Consider the following 15,015-nt stretch of genomic DNA (forward strand, 5'->3'; position numbering starts at 1 on the left):
CAGGAATCGAAAAGCCACATGTCTGAGAGGAAATGTGGAAGAACATTAGAGGGCAAGAAATGTACCAAAACTATTAGGTGACCAAACTCAGACAGTATTACAGTGTATACACTCCAAACTCCAGACCAGGAGAGGCCGCACTAATAACAGCTCAGGATGAAGCTTTTTTTTTTTTTTTTTTGATGATTCATTCTTCAGTCATTCTAACAGTCATTAGCCGAACACTGGCTATGATACGTCTTCAGAATTGTCTACTACAAGAACATGTACAGTTTAATGGTGACGATATTCATTCTACAGAACACCGCGATTCAAGGTAGGAACACGAACCATCGCTCACGTGCCCCTGTGGTTGGAGCGCGTGAGCGCGAGCTTTAGCCACACGTTACTTCTTACGTAGTAACGTCTAACGTATTCTACTTTACAAGATCCGGGACAAGATCCGTTCAAGTGTCAATAGTGTTATGTCATTGTCACTGATCAATGTTTATATTACAGTTTCTGTAAAATAGTTCTGTTGAGTTATGTAGACGATTAAATAAGACAAACCGCGGTGAAGTTAGTTTCACGTTGGACGTTGGACATTCGCCTCCGCAACTAGAGCGGGAGCTTCCTCTGAGTGTGCCCCGCCTGCAGTAGCTCGACACAGGGAGCTGCGCGCTGAAGTGCCGCTTGGTACGCCAGTTAGGGACCGTCTCTAAAGTACCGTTTGTTATCTTAAAAAATATAAACATATTTATAAAAAAAACAAAAAAAACAACAACATTGAGCATGAATCCAAGTTGCTAATCCTAGATGTCATAGTCCTTTTGGGCTAAAAAATTAACCCTTTGTAGATTTTTAAAGAATATTTTTAGTCAAAAAACAAGGATTCTTTTCAATAGCTCCTAAGTTAGCAAACCTAGATCGTAAATGCTAAGTGATTATAGTAGTTGTGCTCTCCAGGTATCACGCACACCTTTTACTTTTTCAAATTAACCCTTTGTAGATTTTAAAGGAATATTTTTCGTCAAAAATCAAGGATTCTTTTCAATAGCTCCTAAATCGGGTAACCTAGAAAGTCAACCCCAAGTTATTATAGTAAATTGAGTGTCCAGGTATCACGCACACCTTTTACTTTTTCAAATTGATCCTTTGTTGATTTTTAAGGAATATTTTTTGTCAAAAATCAAGGATTCTCTTCAATAGCTCCTAAGTCAGCTGACCTAGAAAGTCAAACCCAAGTGATTATAGTAGTTGTGGTCTCCAGGTATCACACACACCTTTTACTTTTTCAATTTAACCCTTTATAGATTTTTAAGGAATATTTTTCGTCAAAAAACAAGGATTCTTTTCAATAGCTCCTAAGTTAGCAAACCTAGATAGTAAAAGCTAAGTGATTATAGTAGTTGTGGTCTCCAGGTATCACGCACACCTTTTACTTTTTCAAATTAACCCTTTGTAGATTTTTAAGGAATATTTTTCGTCAAAAAACAAGGATTCTTTTCAATAGCTCCTAAGTTAGCAAACCTAGATAGTAAAAGTTAAGTGATTATAGTAGTTGTGGTCTCCAGGTATCACACACACCTTTTACTTTTTCAAATTAACCCTTTGTAGATTTTTAAGGAATATTTTTCGTCAAAAAACAAGGATTCTTTTCAATAGCTCCTAAGTCAGCTGACCTAGAAAGTCAAACCCAAGTGATTATAGTAGTTGTGGTCTCCAGGTATCACGCACACCTTTTACTTTTTCAAATTGATCCTTTGTTGATTTTTAAGGAATATTTTTTGTCAAAAATCAAGGATTCTCTTCAATAGCTCCTAAGTCAGCTGACCTAGAAAATCAAACCCAAGTGATTATAGTAGTTGTGGTCTCCAGGTATCACGCACACCTTTTACTTTTTCAATTGAACCCTTTTTGAATTTTAAGGAATGTTTTCCGCCAAAAATCAAGGATTATTTTAGCAGTTAGCAAACACCGTAGAGTTGCTGAACTGACTGGTAAACGGTCAAGGAAACGGCCTGTGCTACTGGACCCTGGACCACAGAATGTCAGCAGAGCTTTGAGGCCTTAAAAGCCAAGCTCACCACGGCCCCGGTACTTTGCCTACGCTGACTTCTCCCTCCCATTCATTCTGGAGGTTGGTGCAAGTCATGCTGGATTGGGGGCAGTGCTCTCCCAGGACCAGGAAGGGAAGGTGCGACCTCTTGCGTACGCCAGTCGAGGCCTGCGCCCGACTGAGCGCAACATGTCCAACTACAGCTCCATGAAGCTAGAGTTGTTGGCCCTTAAGTGGGCCCTGACTGAGAAATTCAGGGAGTAACTGCTAGGACACAAATGCGTGATCTATATGGACAACAATCCCCTGAGTCATCCCTCCTCAGACACACTGGGAGCTGTTGAGCAGCGCTGGGCCGCCCAGTTGGCCTCTTTTGATTTTGAATTAAAATATCGTTCAGGTAAGTGTAACCAAAATGCTGACACTTTGTCTCGCCAGCCTGGCACTTCCTTACAGGAAGTGGCACCGGGAACTTGGGGCACATGTCTGCCTGGGCAGTTAAAACAAGCCCTAAAGGAATGGTTACACAGGCAACACAGTCCCTTGTGACTTTTCTACCGCAAGTTGCCCCTGCTGACCTCCGCGAGCTTCAGCAGTCTGACCCCGCCATACAGGAGATCTTGACCTTTTGGCAACAAAATCGACAGCCCACTCGTGAAGAGCGACGAGCCCTCTCTTCGACTGCCCTCTTAGTGCTGGCCCAGTGGGACCGCCTGGTAGAGTTAGAGGGGCTGCTGTATCGGAAGGTGTTTCGTCCTGACGGTGGTGGGGCTGTGTATCAACTCCTTCTGCCTAAAGCCTTGGTCCAGAATGTCCTCACCCAGGTCCATCAGGAGCATGGACACCAAGGAATAGAGAGGACTCTGGCCTTGCTGTGTTCCCGGTGCTATTGGCCAGGTATGTCACGGGAGGTAGCCCAATGGTGCCAGGCTTGCGAGAGATGTCAGCATGCAAAGGACAACCAATCGGTTCCTCACGCCTTTATGGGCCACTTACTGGCTTCACAGCCAAACGAGATCCTTGCTATCGACTTTACCCTGTTAGAGCAGACCTCCACTGGTCTGGAAAACGTGCTGGTCATGACTGACGTTTTTAGCAAATACACACTTGTAGTTCCAACCCGCAACAAGCACGCTTCCACTGTGGCGCAAGTCCTGGTCACAGAGTGGTTTGCAAAGTTTGGTGTTCCGGCACGCATACACTCGGACCAGGGACGAAACTTTGAGAGCCCTCTCATCCAGCAGTTGTGTAAGCTGTATGAGATTACAAAGTCTCGGATATTGAACTATTGGCTATTGGCATGAGGCCATATTATCTGCCCCGGGAGTTCTCGCATGTGATTTTGATTGTAGTCTATGTGGCCCCGTCTGCCAATGCTGAATATGCTTGTGAAGCACTGCTCTCCTGCACTTGTAGGCTGCAATCACAGCATCCACAGGCTCTCTTCCTCATCTCTGGTGACTTTAACCACGCTTCTCCCTCTTCTGTTCTACCAACATACACCCAGTATGTCACCTGCCCCACCAGAAACAATAGAACATTGGACTTGTTTTTTGCCAACACCAAAGAGGCTTATTCTTCTTCCCCCCTCCCTCCCCTGGGCAGCTCGGACCACAACCTTGTACATCTGAGGCCTGTGTATGAACCCATCATGCGCAGGCAGCCTGTGGTGTCCGGTGTGGTGAGGATGTGGTCTGCTGAGAGCGAGGAGGCTCTGAGGGACTGTCTGGACTGAGCTTTACGGCCATGGGGAGGACATCAACACCATCAGAGAGTGCATCACGGACTACATCAACTTCTGTTTTGAGAACATTGTTCCCTCCCTGACGGTGCGGTGTTTTCCAAACAACAAGCCATGGATTACCCGTGAACTGAAGGCTCTGCTGAAGGAGAAGAAGAGAGCCTTCAGGTCAGGGAACAAGGAGGAGCTGAGGACTGTGCAGAAAAAGCTGAGGAGGAAGAGCAGGCAGGCTGAGGCCGGCTACAAGAGGAGGATGGAGGAGCAGCTGCAGCAGAAGAACATTCAGGGAGTGTGGAGAAGCCTGAAAACCATCTTGGGCTTCAAAATCTCCCCTGCCCAGACAGAGGGGGATCTATAGTGGGTGAATGATTTAAATGCTCACTTCTTGAGATTTGATTGGTCACCCGCCCCTCCCCCTGCACAGCTGCATGCTCCCTCTTCCACAGCTGGACAATGCCCTGCATCCGTTCCTCTTCATTTCTCCGCCCCGGACCATCAGCTCCGGGGCGGAGCTGTTATGACCACCCGGCTCAACGGCAGCCAAACAAAGAGGGGAGTCCACACAGCACTCACAATAATTAATAGTATATTTTTATTATAAATAATCAGGCCCTGCAAAAGAAACTAATGTATCTGTGTAGATGGCAACTAAATAAGTGTAGTGTGATATGTATCGTTGCCATGAAAATGTGCAAAAATAAACAGAATTAAACTGTGCTGCCACACAGTACAGCAACCAGTCTTGGGGCGTGGCGAGAGAGAGAGAGACTGCTCCCACCAGCCTCCCTTATATCCAGGCTGGCTCCACTCAAGCCAAATGATCCTAAGGTGTGTTAGGAGGGACCTGCAGTGGAGAGAATCACCTGGCAACGAGGAGAGGGTGCTGACTCCCACTGCCCAGGGAGCTGACACCCCTACAGAATCCCTAGGTTCGTAACAGTGGGTGAAAAGAGCACCAGACGCGTCTTCAGGTGGCTTTCAACGGGGCAAGAGAAAGATTGCGTCTGGCGTCCTCACGCAGAAAGGCAAATCATGACCAACGGGTCATAGATGTGCCATTTAAGGAAGGCCAGCTGGTGCTACTTCGCGATTACAGTGCTAGGGGTTGTCGGAAGACCCAAGACCTGTGGGGTCCTCAACCTATGTTGTCCTGCAAGCCCCAAGGGAAGATGGTGTGGTGTACACGGTGGCTCCTGTGGATCAACAAACCAAGGTAAAAAGGGTCCACCGATCCCCGTTGAAGGCCCTGCTTTGCAGTGACCTGCCACTGTCCCTGGTGTGAATCCTCCGGATGCACCTGTAGCACCAATCGTAGAAGATGAACAGTCATTTGAGGATGATTTGTTTTTACAGCCGCCGGTGCGGCAGCCAACAGTTGTGCCCCAAAACTCCTCCCACGTCCCATTACACGTGCCGAGTGCTCAAGAACCATTAGTTGCTCTCCCCACCGTGGTCACTGACCAGGCTCCGCCAGTAATTGACGCTGTGGCCAATCCTGGCTTCAGCGAGGCATCTGTACGCCGGTCCACTCGCACGACCGCTGGCCAATACCTAAATCCCCACCGTATTCCAAGGTCCCTAGTTGAACAACCATCCGGCCAAGGTGCTCCTGTGTCATCCTCCAGGCTGACACAAGTAGTTTTTAGGCCTTGGTGTTAAGTTGTGTTTCATCGTCGGGGCGACGATGCATTTCGGGGGGGGTGGAATGTGGCAATATGGGCTGTAGAGGCCTGTGCTGAGGGTACACTTACCTGCCGCTCCGTGGCGCTCAGCTGGCAGACACTTTAAGCGCGCCCTCCTCATCCGCCTCTCGTTTCACCCACACGCTCTTCCGGGCCTTGGTTGTTGGCCACTCCGTCCTCCATTCCAGGTAATGACAATCCCACGGCTTCGATTCATTTCACAAATTCATGAATTAAATTCTTCCGGTAGTGCCGCTGCAGTGCCACAGGCACCCATAATGCGGTCCGGGGCTCTGGCAAATCACCTAGCAGGTAATGAACTCCCAATTCTCCTCAGTCATTCAGTTTCAACGCTCCTAAATCCCGGTTTGCCCCAGATACACCGGTCAAGTACACCCGTTTGGCTTTTAACGCCTTGTCCATGACCACGTGCCGCAGATTGCGGCGAAGGCGCTGTTGTGCGGCAACAGCTGGCCAACGTTGCATGCGCTGGTCCACTCAGTTTGGATGCAGCCTGTGGTGTGGAGCGATCCCATTGAGCAGCTAAGGAAGTATCGTGTGCTACTCTGTCAACCATGCCCGGTATGTGCCGAGAATTTATTTTGATCAGTTTCGATTGAACGTAGTAATTCCACTGGTAATATTGCAAGTCTCCTGTGGTGGTCCGCAGCGGCTTGGGCACGCCCCCCTCTGCTGTTTAGTTCCTTCTTGGCTTCTTTTTGTTTTGTTCCTGCTCTGTTCTGATCCTGTATTGTGCCTATTTTGCCGTCCCGTTTTGTTCCTGTTTTGTCCCTATCTTGTTCTTATTTCGCCTACTATTATAATAACTTGGGTTTGACTTTCTAGGTCAGCTGATTTAGAAGCTATTGAAAAGAATCCTTGTTTTTTGACGAAAAATATTCCTTAAAAATCTACAAAGGGTTAATTTGAAAAAGTAAAAGGTGTGCGTGATACCTGGAGACCACAACTACTATAATCACTTGGGTTTGACTTTCTAGGTCAGCTGACTTAGGAGCTATTGAAAAGAATCCTTGTTTTTTGACGAAAAATATTCCTTAAAAATCAACAAAGGGTTAAATTGAAAAAGTAAAAGGTGTGCGTGATACCTGGAGACAGACTACTATAATCACTTAGCGTTTAGTATCTAGGTTTGCTAACTTAGGAGCTATTGAAAAGAATTTTTGTTTTTTGACGAAAAATATTCCTTAAAATTCTACAAAGAGTTAAATTGAAAAAGTAAAAGTTGTGCGTGATACCTGGAGACCACAACTACTATAATCACTTGGGTTTTACTTTCTAGGTTTGCTGACTTAGGAGCTATTGAAAAGAATCCTTGTTTTTTGAAGAAAAATATTCCTTAAAAATCTATAAAGGGTTAATTTGAAAAAGTAAAAGGTGTGCGTGATACCTGGATACCACAACTACTATAATCACTTAGCGTTTACTATCTAGGTTTGCCAACAGAGGAGCTATTGAAAAGAATCCTTGTTTTTTGACGAAAAATATTCCTTAAAAATCTATAAAGGGTTAATTTGAAAAAGTAAAAGGTGTGCGTGATACCTGGAGACCACAACTACTATAATCACTTAGCGTTTACTATCTAGGTTTGCCAACTTAGGAGCTATTGAAAAGAATCCTTGTTTTTTGACGAAAAATATTCCTTAAAAATCTATAAAGGGTTAAATTGAAAAAGTAAGGAGCTATTGAAAAAGTAAAAGGTGTGCGTGATACCTGGAGACCACAACTACTATAATCACTTAGCGTTTAGTATCTAGGTTTGCTAACTTAGGAGCTATTGAAAAGAATCCTTGATTTTTGACGAAAAATATTCCTTAAAAATCTACAAAGAGTTAATTTGAAAAAGTAAAAGGTGTGCATGATACCTGGAGACCACAACTACTATAATCACTTAGCTTTTACTATCTAGGTTTGCTAACTTAGGAGCTATTGAAAAGAATCCTTGTTTTTTGACGAAAAATATTCCTTAAAAATCTATAAAGGGTTAAATTGAAAAAGTAAAAGGTGTGCGTGATACCTGGAGACCACAACAACTATAATCACTTAGCGTTTACTATCTAGGTTTGCCAACTTAGGAGCTATTGAAAAGAATCCTTGTTTTTTGACGAAAAATATTCCTTAAAAATTAACAAAGGGTTAAATTGAAAAAGTAAAAGGTGTGCGTGATACCTGGAGACCACAACTACTATAATCACTTAGTGTTTAGTATCTAGGTTTGCTAACTTAGGAGCTATTGAAAAGAATCCTTGATTTTTGACGAAAAATATTCCTTAAAAATCTATAAAGGGTTAATTTGAAAAAGTAAAAGGTGTGCGTGATACCTGGAGACTCAAACTATTATAATCACTTAGCGTTTACTATCTAGGCTAGCTGACTTAGGAGCTATTGATAAGAATCCTTGATTTTTTGACTAAAAATATTCTTTAAAAATCTACAAAGCGGCGCACACTCAGAGGAAGCTCCCGCTCTACTTGCGGAGGCGAATGTCCAACGTCCAACGTGAAACTAACTTCACCGCGGTATAAGACCAAGACTTACGTGTAGCCAACTTGAGACAAAAAAACAAAGAGTGTTTTTTTTGTTCAAACGTAGACTTAACACCGACTTGTAACTTGTCTCCATGGAGATGCGTTTTTTATTTCTAATACCTTGCAATACATGGATTCTTACTGTGAGCCTTGCTCGCCTCTCCACAGATAAAATATCCATGGAAACAAGCATGGGGTGTTACAAAATGTATTCACTGATTTTATTGATATTTATTATTCATTCATTCATTTTCTACCTGACATGCAGACTCCACCCAGAGAGATCATGTGATGTTGGTCTGGCCCGGGAATCGAACCCATGATATTTATTATGTCATTCATATTTTAATTGAGCTTTTTATTTTCGATAACTTTATTTCTTCTGCTGGTCAGTTGCATTTCCATTTAAAAAATAATGTATTCTTGGGGTTTGTTCAATATTAGACAACTAACCCTATACAGTTAAAACAACAACAATAACAACACTACTTCTACTAATAATGATAATAACAACGATAATGTACTTTCAGCTGTTCGGGTGATTGGAGGGAACGTGACTGTGGTCCAAGGTAACACTGCGGTTTTACCCTGCCTCCTGACTGAATCCACTGAGAGCCTGACGCAGATCACTTGGCAGAGGAGAACCAGACTGATCAACACCGACACCAACTTCTTCACCATTTTGATTGAAAACGGCCCGGAATATTTCAATGGGAAAGATAAGAGATTCAGTTTTGTTGGAAATAAGTTGCAGGGCAATGGATCATTACAATTGTCCAATGTGACTAAATCTGATGAAGGGACCTACACATGTATATACACTTTGTTTCCAAGTGGTAACGTCAAGACAGAGATACCGCTGAATGTACTAGGTATTAACATTATAGTCTGTTTTGTGCGTCCATATATTTGGTTATTTGACCAGCATTTTGACTTTTGTCTGTTTTGATTTTGCAGTGCCTCCAGAAAACAGCCTGAAGGACGAGTTCCTTATTGTGGGGAACGAGGAGGTCGTTCTTGCGACCTGCATAGCTGCACGTTCCTGGCCTTCCTCTAATGTAGGCTGGGATTTGGGAGAATTATCTGACTTGTTAAGAATAGCACAAAAAATCACTGAAAATGCAGACGGCACTTTCACTACAGTCAGCATATTGTTAGGGGCTCCTACAAGAAACCTTCACAATCATTCTGTAACGTGTGTGATCAAGAGTCCAGCATTACCAGAAGGGACCACACTACCTCTCACCATCCAGGTCCACTGTGGGTATTTACACACACTATGCAGTTCACAAGTGATTTGTCAAATACCTTTCCACTCTGTCTATACATGATAATAAGTATTTGAAAAGGGAAAGGGAAGAAAAAGAGGAGCTTTGTTACACAATAACGTCTCACTCTGGGTTACATCCATCCATCCATCCATCCATCCATCTTCTGCCGCTTTATCCGGGGCCGGGTCGCGGGGGCAGCAGTCTGAGCAGGGACTCCCAGACTTCCTTCTCCCCAGACACTTCCTCTAACTCCTCCGGGGGGATCCCGAGGCGTTCCCAGGCCAGCCGAGAGACATAGTCTCTCCAGCGTGTCCTGGGTCTTCCCCGGGGCCTCTTCCCGGTGGGACATGCCTGAAACACCTCCCGAGGGAGGCGCCCAGGAGGCATCCGGAACAGATGCCCGAGCCACCTCAGCTGGCTCCTCTCGACGTGGAGGAGCAGCGGCTCTACTCCGAGCTCCCCCCGTGTGGCCGAGCTCCTCACCTTATCTCTAAGGGAGCGCCCAGCCACCCGGCGGAGGAAACTCATTTCGACCGCTTGTATCCGCGATCTTGTTCTTTCGGTCACTACCCAAAGCTCATGACCATAGGTGAGGGTAGGAACGTAGACCGACCGGTAAATAGAGAGCTTTGCCTTTCGGCTCAGCTCCCTCTTTACCACAACGGTCCGATGCAGCGACTGCATCACTGCAGCCGCTGCACCGATCCGCCTGTCGATCTCACGCTCCATCCTTCCCTCACTCGTGAACAAGACCCCGAGATACTTGAACTCCTCCACTTGGGGCAAGGACACCCCACCCACCTGGAGAGGGCAAGCCACCTTTTTCCGGTCGAGAACCATGGCCTCGGATTTGGAGGTGCTGATTCTCATCCCAGCCGCTTCACACTCGGCTGCAAACCGTCCCAGTGCATGTTGCAGGTCCGGGTTTGATGGAGCCATCAGGACAACATCGTCTGCAAACAGCAGAGATGAGATCCTGTGGTCCCCAAACCGGACCCCCTCCGACCCCTGACTGCGCCTAGAAATTCTGTCCATAAAAATTATGAACAGAACCGGTGACACAGGGCAGCCCTGGCGGAGTCCAACATGCACTGGGAACAGGTCTGACTTACTGCCGGCAATGCGAACACAGCTCCTGCTCCGGTCATACAGGGACCGGACAGCCCTGAGCAAAGGGCCCCGGACCCCGTACTCCCGGAGCACCCCCCAAAGGACACCCCGAGGGACACGGTCAAAAGCCTTCTCCAGATCCACAAAGCACATGTGGACTGGTTGGGCAAACTCCCATGAACCCTCGAGCACCCGATGGAGGGTATAGAGCTGGTCCAGTGTTCCACGACCGGGACGAAAACCACTCTGCTCCTCCTGAATCCGAGGTTCGACTATCGGTCGGATTCTCCTCTCCAGTACCTTGGAATAGACCTTACCCGGGAGGCTGAGGAGTGTGATCCCTCTGTAGTTGGAACACACCCTCCGGTCCCCCTTCTTGAACAGAGGGACCACCACCCCGGTCTGCCAGTCCAGAGGCACGGTCCCCGAACGCCACGCGATGTTGCAGAGACGTGTCAACCAAGACAGTCCTACAACATCCAGATACTTTAGGTACTCAGGGCGGATCTCATCCACCCCCGGAGCCCTGCCACCGAGGAGTTTGCGGACAACCTCAGTGACTTCAGCTTGGGTGATGGATGAGCCAGCCTCCGAGTCCCCGGTCTCTACTTCCTCTTCAGAAGACGTGACTGAGGGATTAAGGAGATCCTCAAAGTATTCCTTCCACCGTCCGACGACATCCCCAGTCGAGGTCAGCAGGCCTCCACCCGCACCGTAAACGGTGTTTGTGAGACACTGCTTCCCCTTCCTGAGGCGCCGGACGGTTTGCCAGAATTTCTTTGGTGCCGACCGATAGTCCTCCTCCATGGCCTCCCCGAACTCCTCCCAGGCCCGGGTTTTTGCCTCTGCGACAGCACGAGCCGCGGCTCGCTTGGCCTGCCGATACCCGTCGATGACCTCCGGAGACCTACAAGCCAGAGTGGCCTGATAGGCCTCCTTCTTCAGTCTGACGGCATCCCTTACTTCCGGTGTCCACCACCGGGTTCGGGGGTTGCCGCCACGACAGGCACCGGAGACCTTGCGACCACAGCTCCGAGCAGCCGCATCAACAATGGAGGCGGAGAACATGGTCCACTCGGACTCAATGTCCCCAGCCTCCCCCGGGACATGGGAGAAGCTCTCCCGGAGGTGCGAGTTGAATACCCTACTGACAGAGGGCTCCACTAGACGTTCCCAACAGACCCTCACAATGCGCTTGGGTCTGCCAAGTCTGTCCGGCTTCCTCCTCCGCCAGCGGATCCAACTCACCACCAGGTGGTGATCGATTGACAACTCTGCCCCTCTCTTCACCCGAGTGTCCAAGACACGCGGCCGGAGGTCTGATGACACGACAACAAAGTCGATCATTGACCTCCGGCCTAGGGTGTCCTGGTGCCATGTGCACTGATGGACACCCTTGTGCTTGAACATGGTGTTCGTTATGGACAATCCGTGGCTAGCACAGAAGTCCAATAACTGAACACCGCTCGGGTTCAGATCGGGGAAGCCGTTCTTCCCGATCACCCCTCTCCAGGTGTCACTGTCATTGCCCACGTGGGCGTTGAAGTCCCCCAGTAGAACAACGGAGTCCCCGGTCGGTGCACTGTCCAGTACCCCTCCCAAGGACTCCAAGAAGGCCGGGTACTCTGCACTGCTGTTCGGCCCGTAGGCCGCCACAACAGTGAGAGACCTGTCCCCCACCCGAAGGCGGAGGGACGCGACCCTCTCGTTCACCGGGGTAAGCTCCAACACGTGGCGGCTGAGCTGAGGGGCTATCAGCAAGCCCACACCAGCCCGCCGCCTCTCCCCGCGGGCAACACCAGAGAAGTGGAGCGTCCAGCCCCTCTCGAGGAGATGGGTTCCAGAGCCCAAACTGTGCGTGGAGGTGAGGCCGACTATATCTAGTCGGTATCGCTCAACCTCCCGCACAAGCTCAGGCTCTTCCCCCCCCAGCGAGGTGACATTCCATGTCCCCAGAGTTAGTCTCTTTGTCTGGAGATCTGGTCGCCGAGGCCCCTGCCGTCGACTGCCGCCCAGATCTCTCTGCACCGGCCCCTTATGGATCCTCCTGCGGGTGGTGGGCCCACGGGAGGGCGGCCCCACGTCGCTCTTTCGGGCTGTGCCCGGCCGGGCCCCGTGGGGTAAGACCCGGCCACCAGGCGCTCGCCATGGAGCACCCATCCCAGGCCTGGCTCCAGGATGGGGCCCCGGTGACGCCGATCCGGGCGACGTGAACTGCCTTGATTGTGTCGTCGTCATAAGAGGCTTCTGAACCGATCTTTGTCTGACCCGTCACCTAGGACCTGTTTGCCTTGGGAGACCCTACCAGGGGCATGAAGCCCCCGACAACATAGCTCCCGGGATCATTCGGGCACTCAAACCCCTCCACCACGTTAAGGTGTCGGTTCAAGGAGGAGCTGGGTTACATGGTTCATGTAAAACACATTCTTCGTGCATTGTGGGGCAGGTTGTGTTAATAATCCAGCATTTGTTTGGCTCAAATTCAAACTTGGGTCTGATTCAGATGTGTTACATTTAAAACTAGATTGAAGATAAGATTGAATACAAGAAATAAACACTTTCTCAGCATTATATCATATTTAATTCATGATGAGGAAGTTAGATGAAATTCATTATAGTTATTTTTGTGGTTTAAATGCAGGGCTTGAAGTGGCTAAAATGCCCCTTTTTGATTTTGATACAAGAATGTGTTGCAATACAGTAAGTATCAGTAGTTCAGTAGTTCAGTATCACACCACACACATTCTCAACATACCATACATTACCTTTGAACCTGAATTACCGTGATTCATTCATTCATGCATTCTACTGTAGTCACAAAATGAACTCATTGTTTGTGCTGGGATGTCCCTCTCCTAGCTATGATACTTACTCAAGTTTCCTTTTCCTCTTAGTCCCACCGAGTGAAGTCAGAATAAAGGAACTACCAAGGAAAGGAACTTCCAAACCCTCATTTGAATGTGTGTCTGAAGCCAACCCTAAGGCCAGCGTCACCTGGAGCAGGTATAATATATATGAACATCATCATTTCAATCTTATTCTATCGACCACATCAACTTGTTTAGAAGCAGCCTGCCATGGCCAGACTCGGGCGTGAAGGTCAATGGTGCAGAGCTGCACATTCTCAGACCTTCTCCACAACTGAACGGTCTGTTTGAGTGCAAAGCCAACAACACGTATGGGACGGCTCAAGGCCACCTCTATCTGCATCTATCTGATGAAGGTAAACTATGGAGCCCACTTTATGCCACTGATACAATAACTCAATTATAATAGTACAATGAGACACCTATTAGTATCTATAATGAGTCATATATTTTATTATCTTATTTTTAAAAAGTAAAACATTACAGCACACCGCCATAAACAATATTTACACTAAAACTAGAGACATTTAAGAGATGTTTGTCCATTATTATATATAAATGAAAAAAACATCCTTTTATTGTGGCCAGCCTAAGGCACACCTGTGCAATATTCATGCTGTCTGATCAGCCACACCGCTGAGGTGGAGAAGTGCTCACAAACAGATTTAGACAGATTTAGTGAACAATATTTGACAGAAATTGTGTTTTTTCTGTCCATTGGAAGTGTTTTATATATTTTATAACTCATGAGAAATATGAATTATATGAATTTACTTCAGTGATCATTGAGACAAGCTCAAGTGTCTTTTTTGTGACTAACCTAATATGTCACGTCGGTCTTTCCTGGTGAACAAGTCAGTGCTTTTTTATCGCTGGTTTTGCTGGTCATAGCTAAACCTCATAGTTTCCATCGAAGGACACGCCCCACACAAAATCATGGGAAACTGCACTCGTCCAATGTCAAGAGACACTTGATAGTCTCATAGCTGCAGGAGGTTTTGACATATGAAGAGCCAGATAGCATTTACAGTAGTGTCATTATACAATTCATGGCAATGTTCCTCTTTTACATTAACTCAAATAGTTTCATGCCTTTTGACCGGTAAAACAAGCTCCAGTGGTTCTCTCTAGTGTCCATGTTATCAGTCTTGCTTAAAACAAAACTCCCACAGCTCTGGTTGACTCACTTTTTCTCCTCTTAGGAACCTGTGTTCCTGCCTGGGTCTTATTTAGTCTATTACTTCTGGGCATCGTAGTTGCTGCTGCTGCAGTTTGGTTTTATAGGTACAGACATTTTTTATGATGAATTTTCAATACAGTGTTTCTTTTGTATATTAACTGATAATGTGTTTTTAGGTCAGATCAAAAGTGTAACATTCCCTGGTTCAACAGAAGAGGACAGCCTGTCCGTACAGAAGGGTCAGAAGAACAGGAGCCACAGTTATCTGCAGTGGCAGTCGATGTTGTTTAGGTATTTCATATACGGAGTTCACAGTTTTAGTTTTAGTTATAGTATATAGCACTGATATTGAGTTATCTCTGTTTATTTAACATATTGTTTGTTTGTTTGTTTGTTGCATTTAATCTTTATTCAATAGAAATATTTACATGAAATTCAAACGCAGCTACATTTTTAATTGTTACTTATTTCAAGTTTTTTACCTTTTGTTTAACTTATTACATTGACAAAGCATTACATGACTGTACTACATGAAATGCAACCACAGTGTCATTTTATTTAACATTCTATTTTTTTCTAC

At 46.6% G+C, this 15,015-nt stretch overlaps 1 protein-coding gene across 1 annotated transcript; it reads left to right on the forward strand.

The window, feature by feature from the left end:
• The first annotated feature begins 222 nt into the window (after nt 1-222).
• On the forward strand, nt 223-14,758 carry LOC140359549 (nectin-3). Its single transcript, XM_072444524.1, has 7 exons — nt 223-316; nt 8,538-8,879; nt 8,965-9,267; nt 13,283-13,391; nt 13,454-13,611; nt 14,458-14,539; nt 14,612-14,758. The coding sequence occupies exons 1-7, from the start codon at nt 265-267 to the stop codon at nt 14,724-14,726; spliced, it is 1,161 nt and encodes a 386-aa protein (XP_072300625.1). The 5' UTR covers nt 223-264; the 3' UTR covers nt 14,727-14,758.
• The last annotated feature ends 257 nt before the right edge of the window (nt 14,759-15,015 follow it).

The sequence above is a fragment of the Eucyclogobius newberryi genome, unplaced genomic scaffold, assembly GCF_026437365.1.
Source record: "Eucyclogobius newberryi isolate DKJ021-1_F unplaced genomic scaffold, fEucNew1.0.hap1 SCAF_14, whole genome shotgun sequence".
Taxonomy (NCBI): domain Eukaryota; kingdom Metazoa; phylum Chordata; class Actinopteri; order Gobiiformes; family Gobiidae; genus Eucyclogobius; species Eucyclogobius newberryi.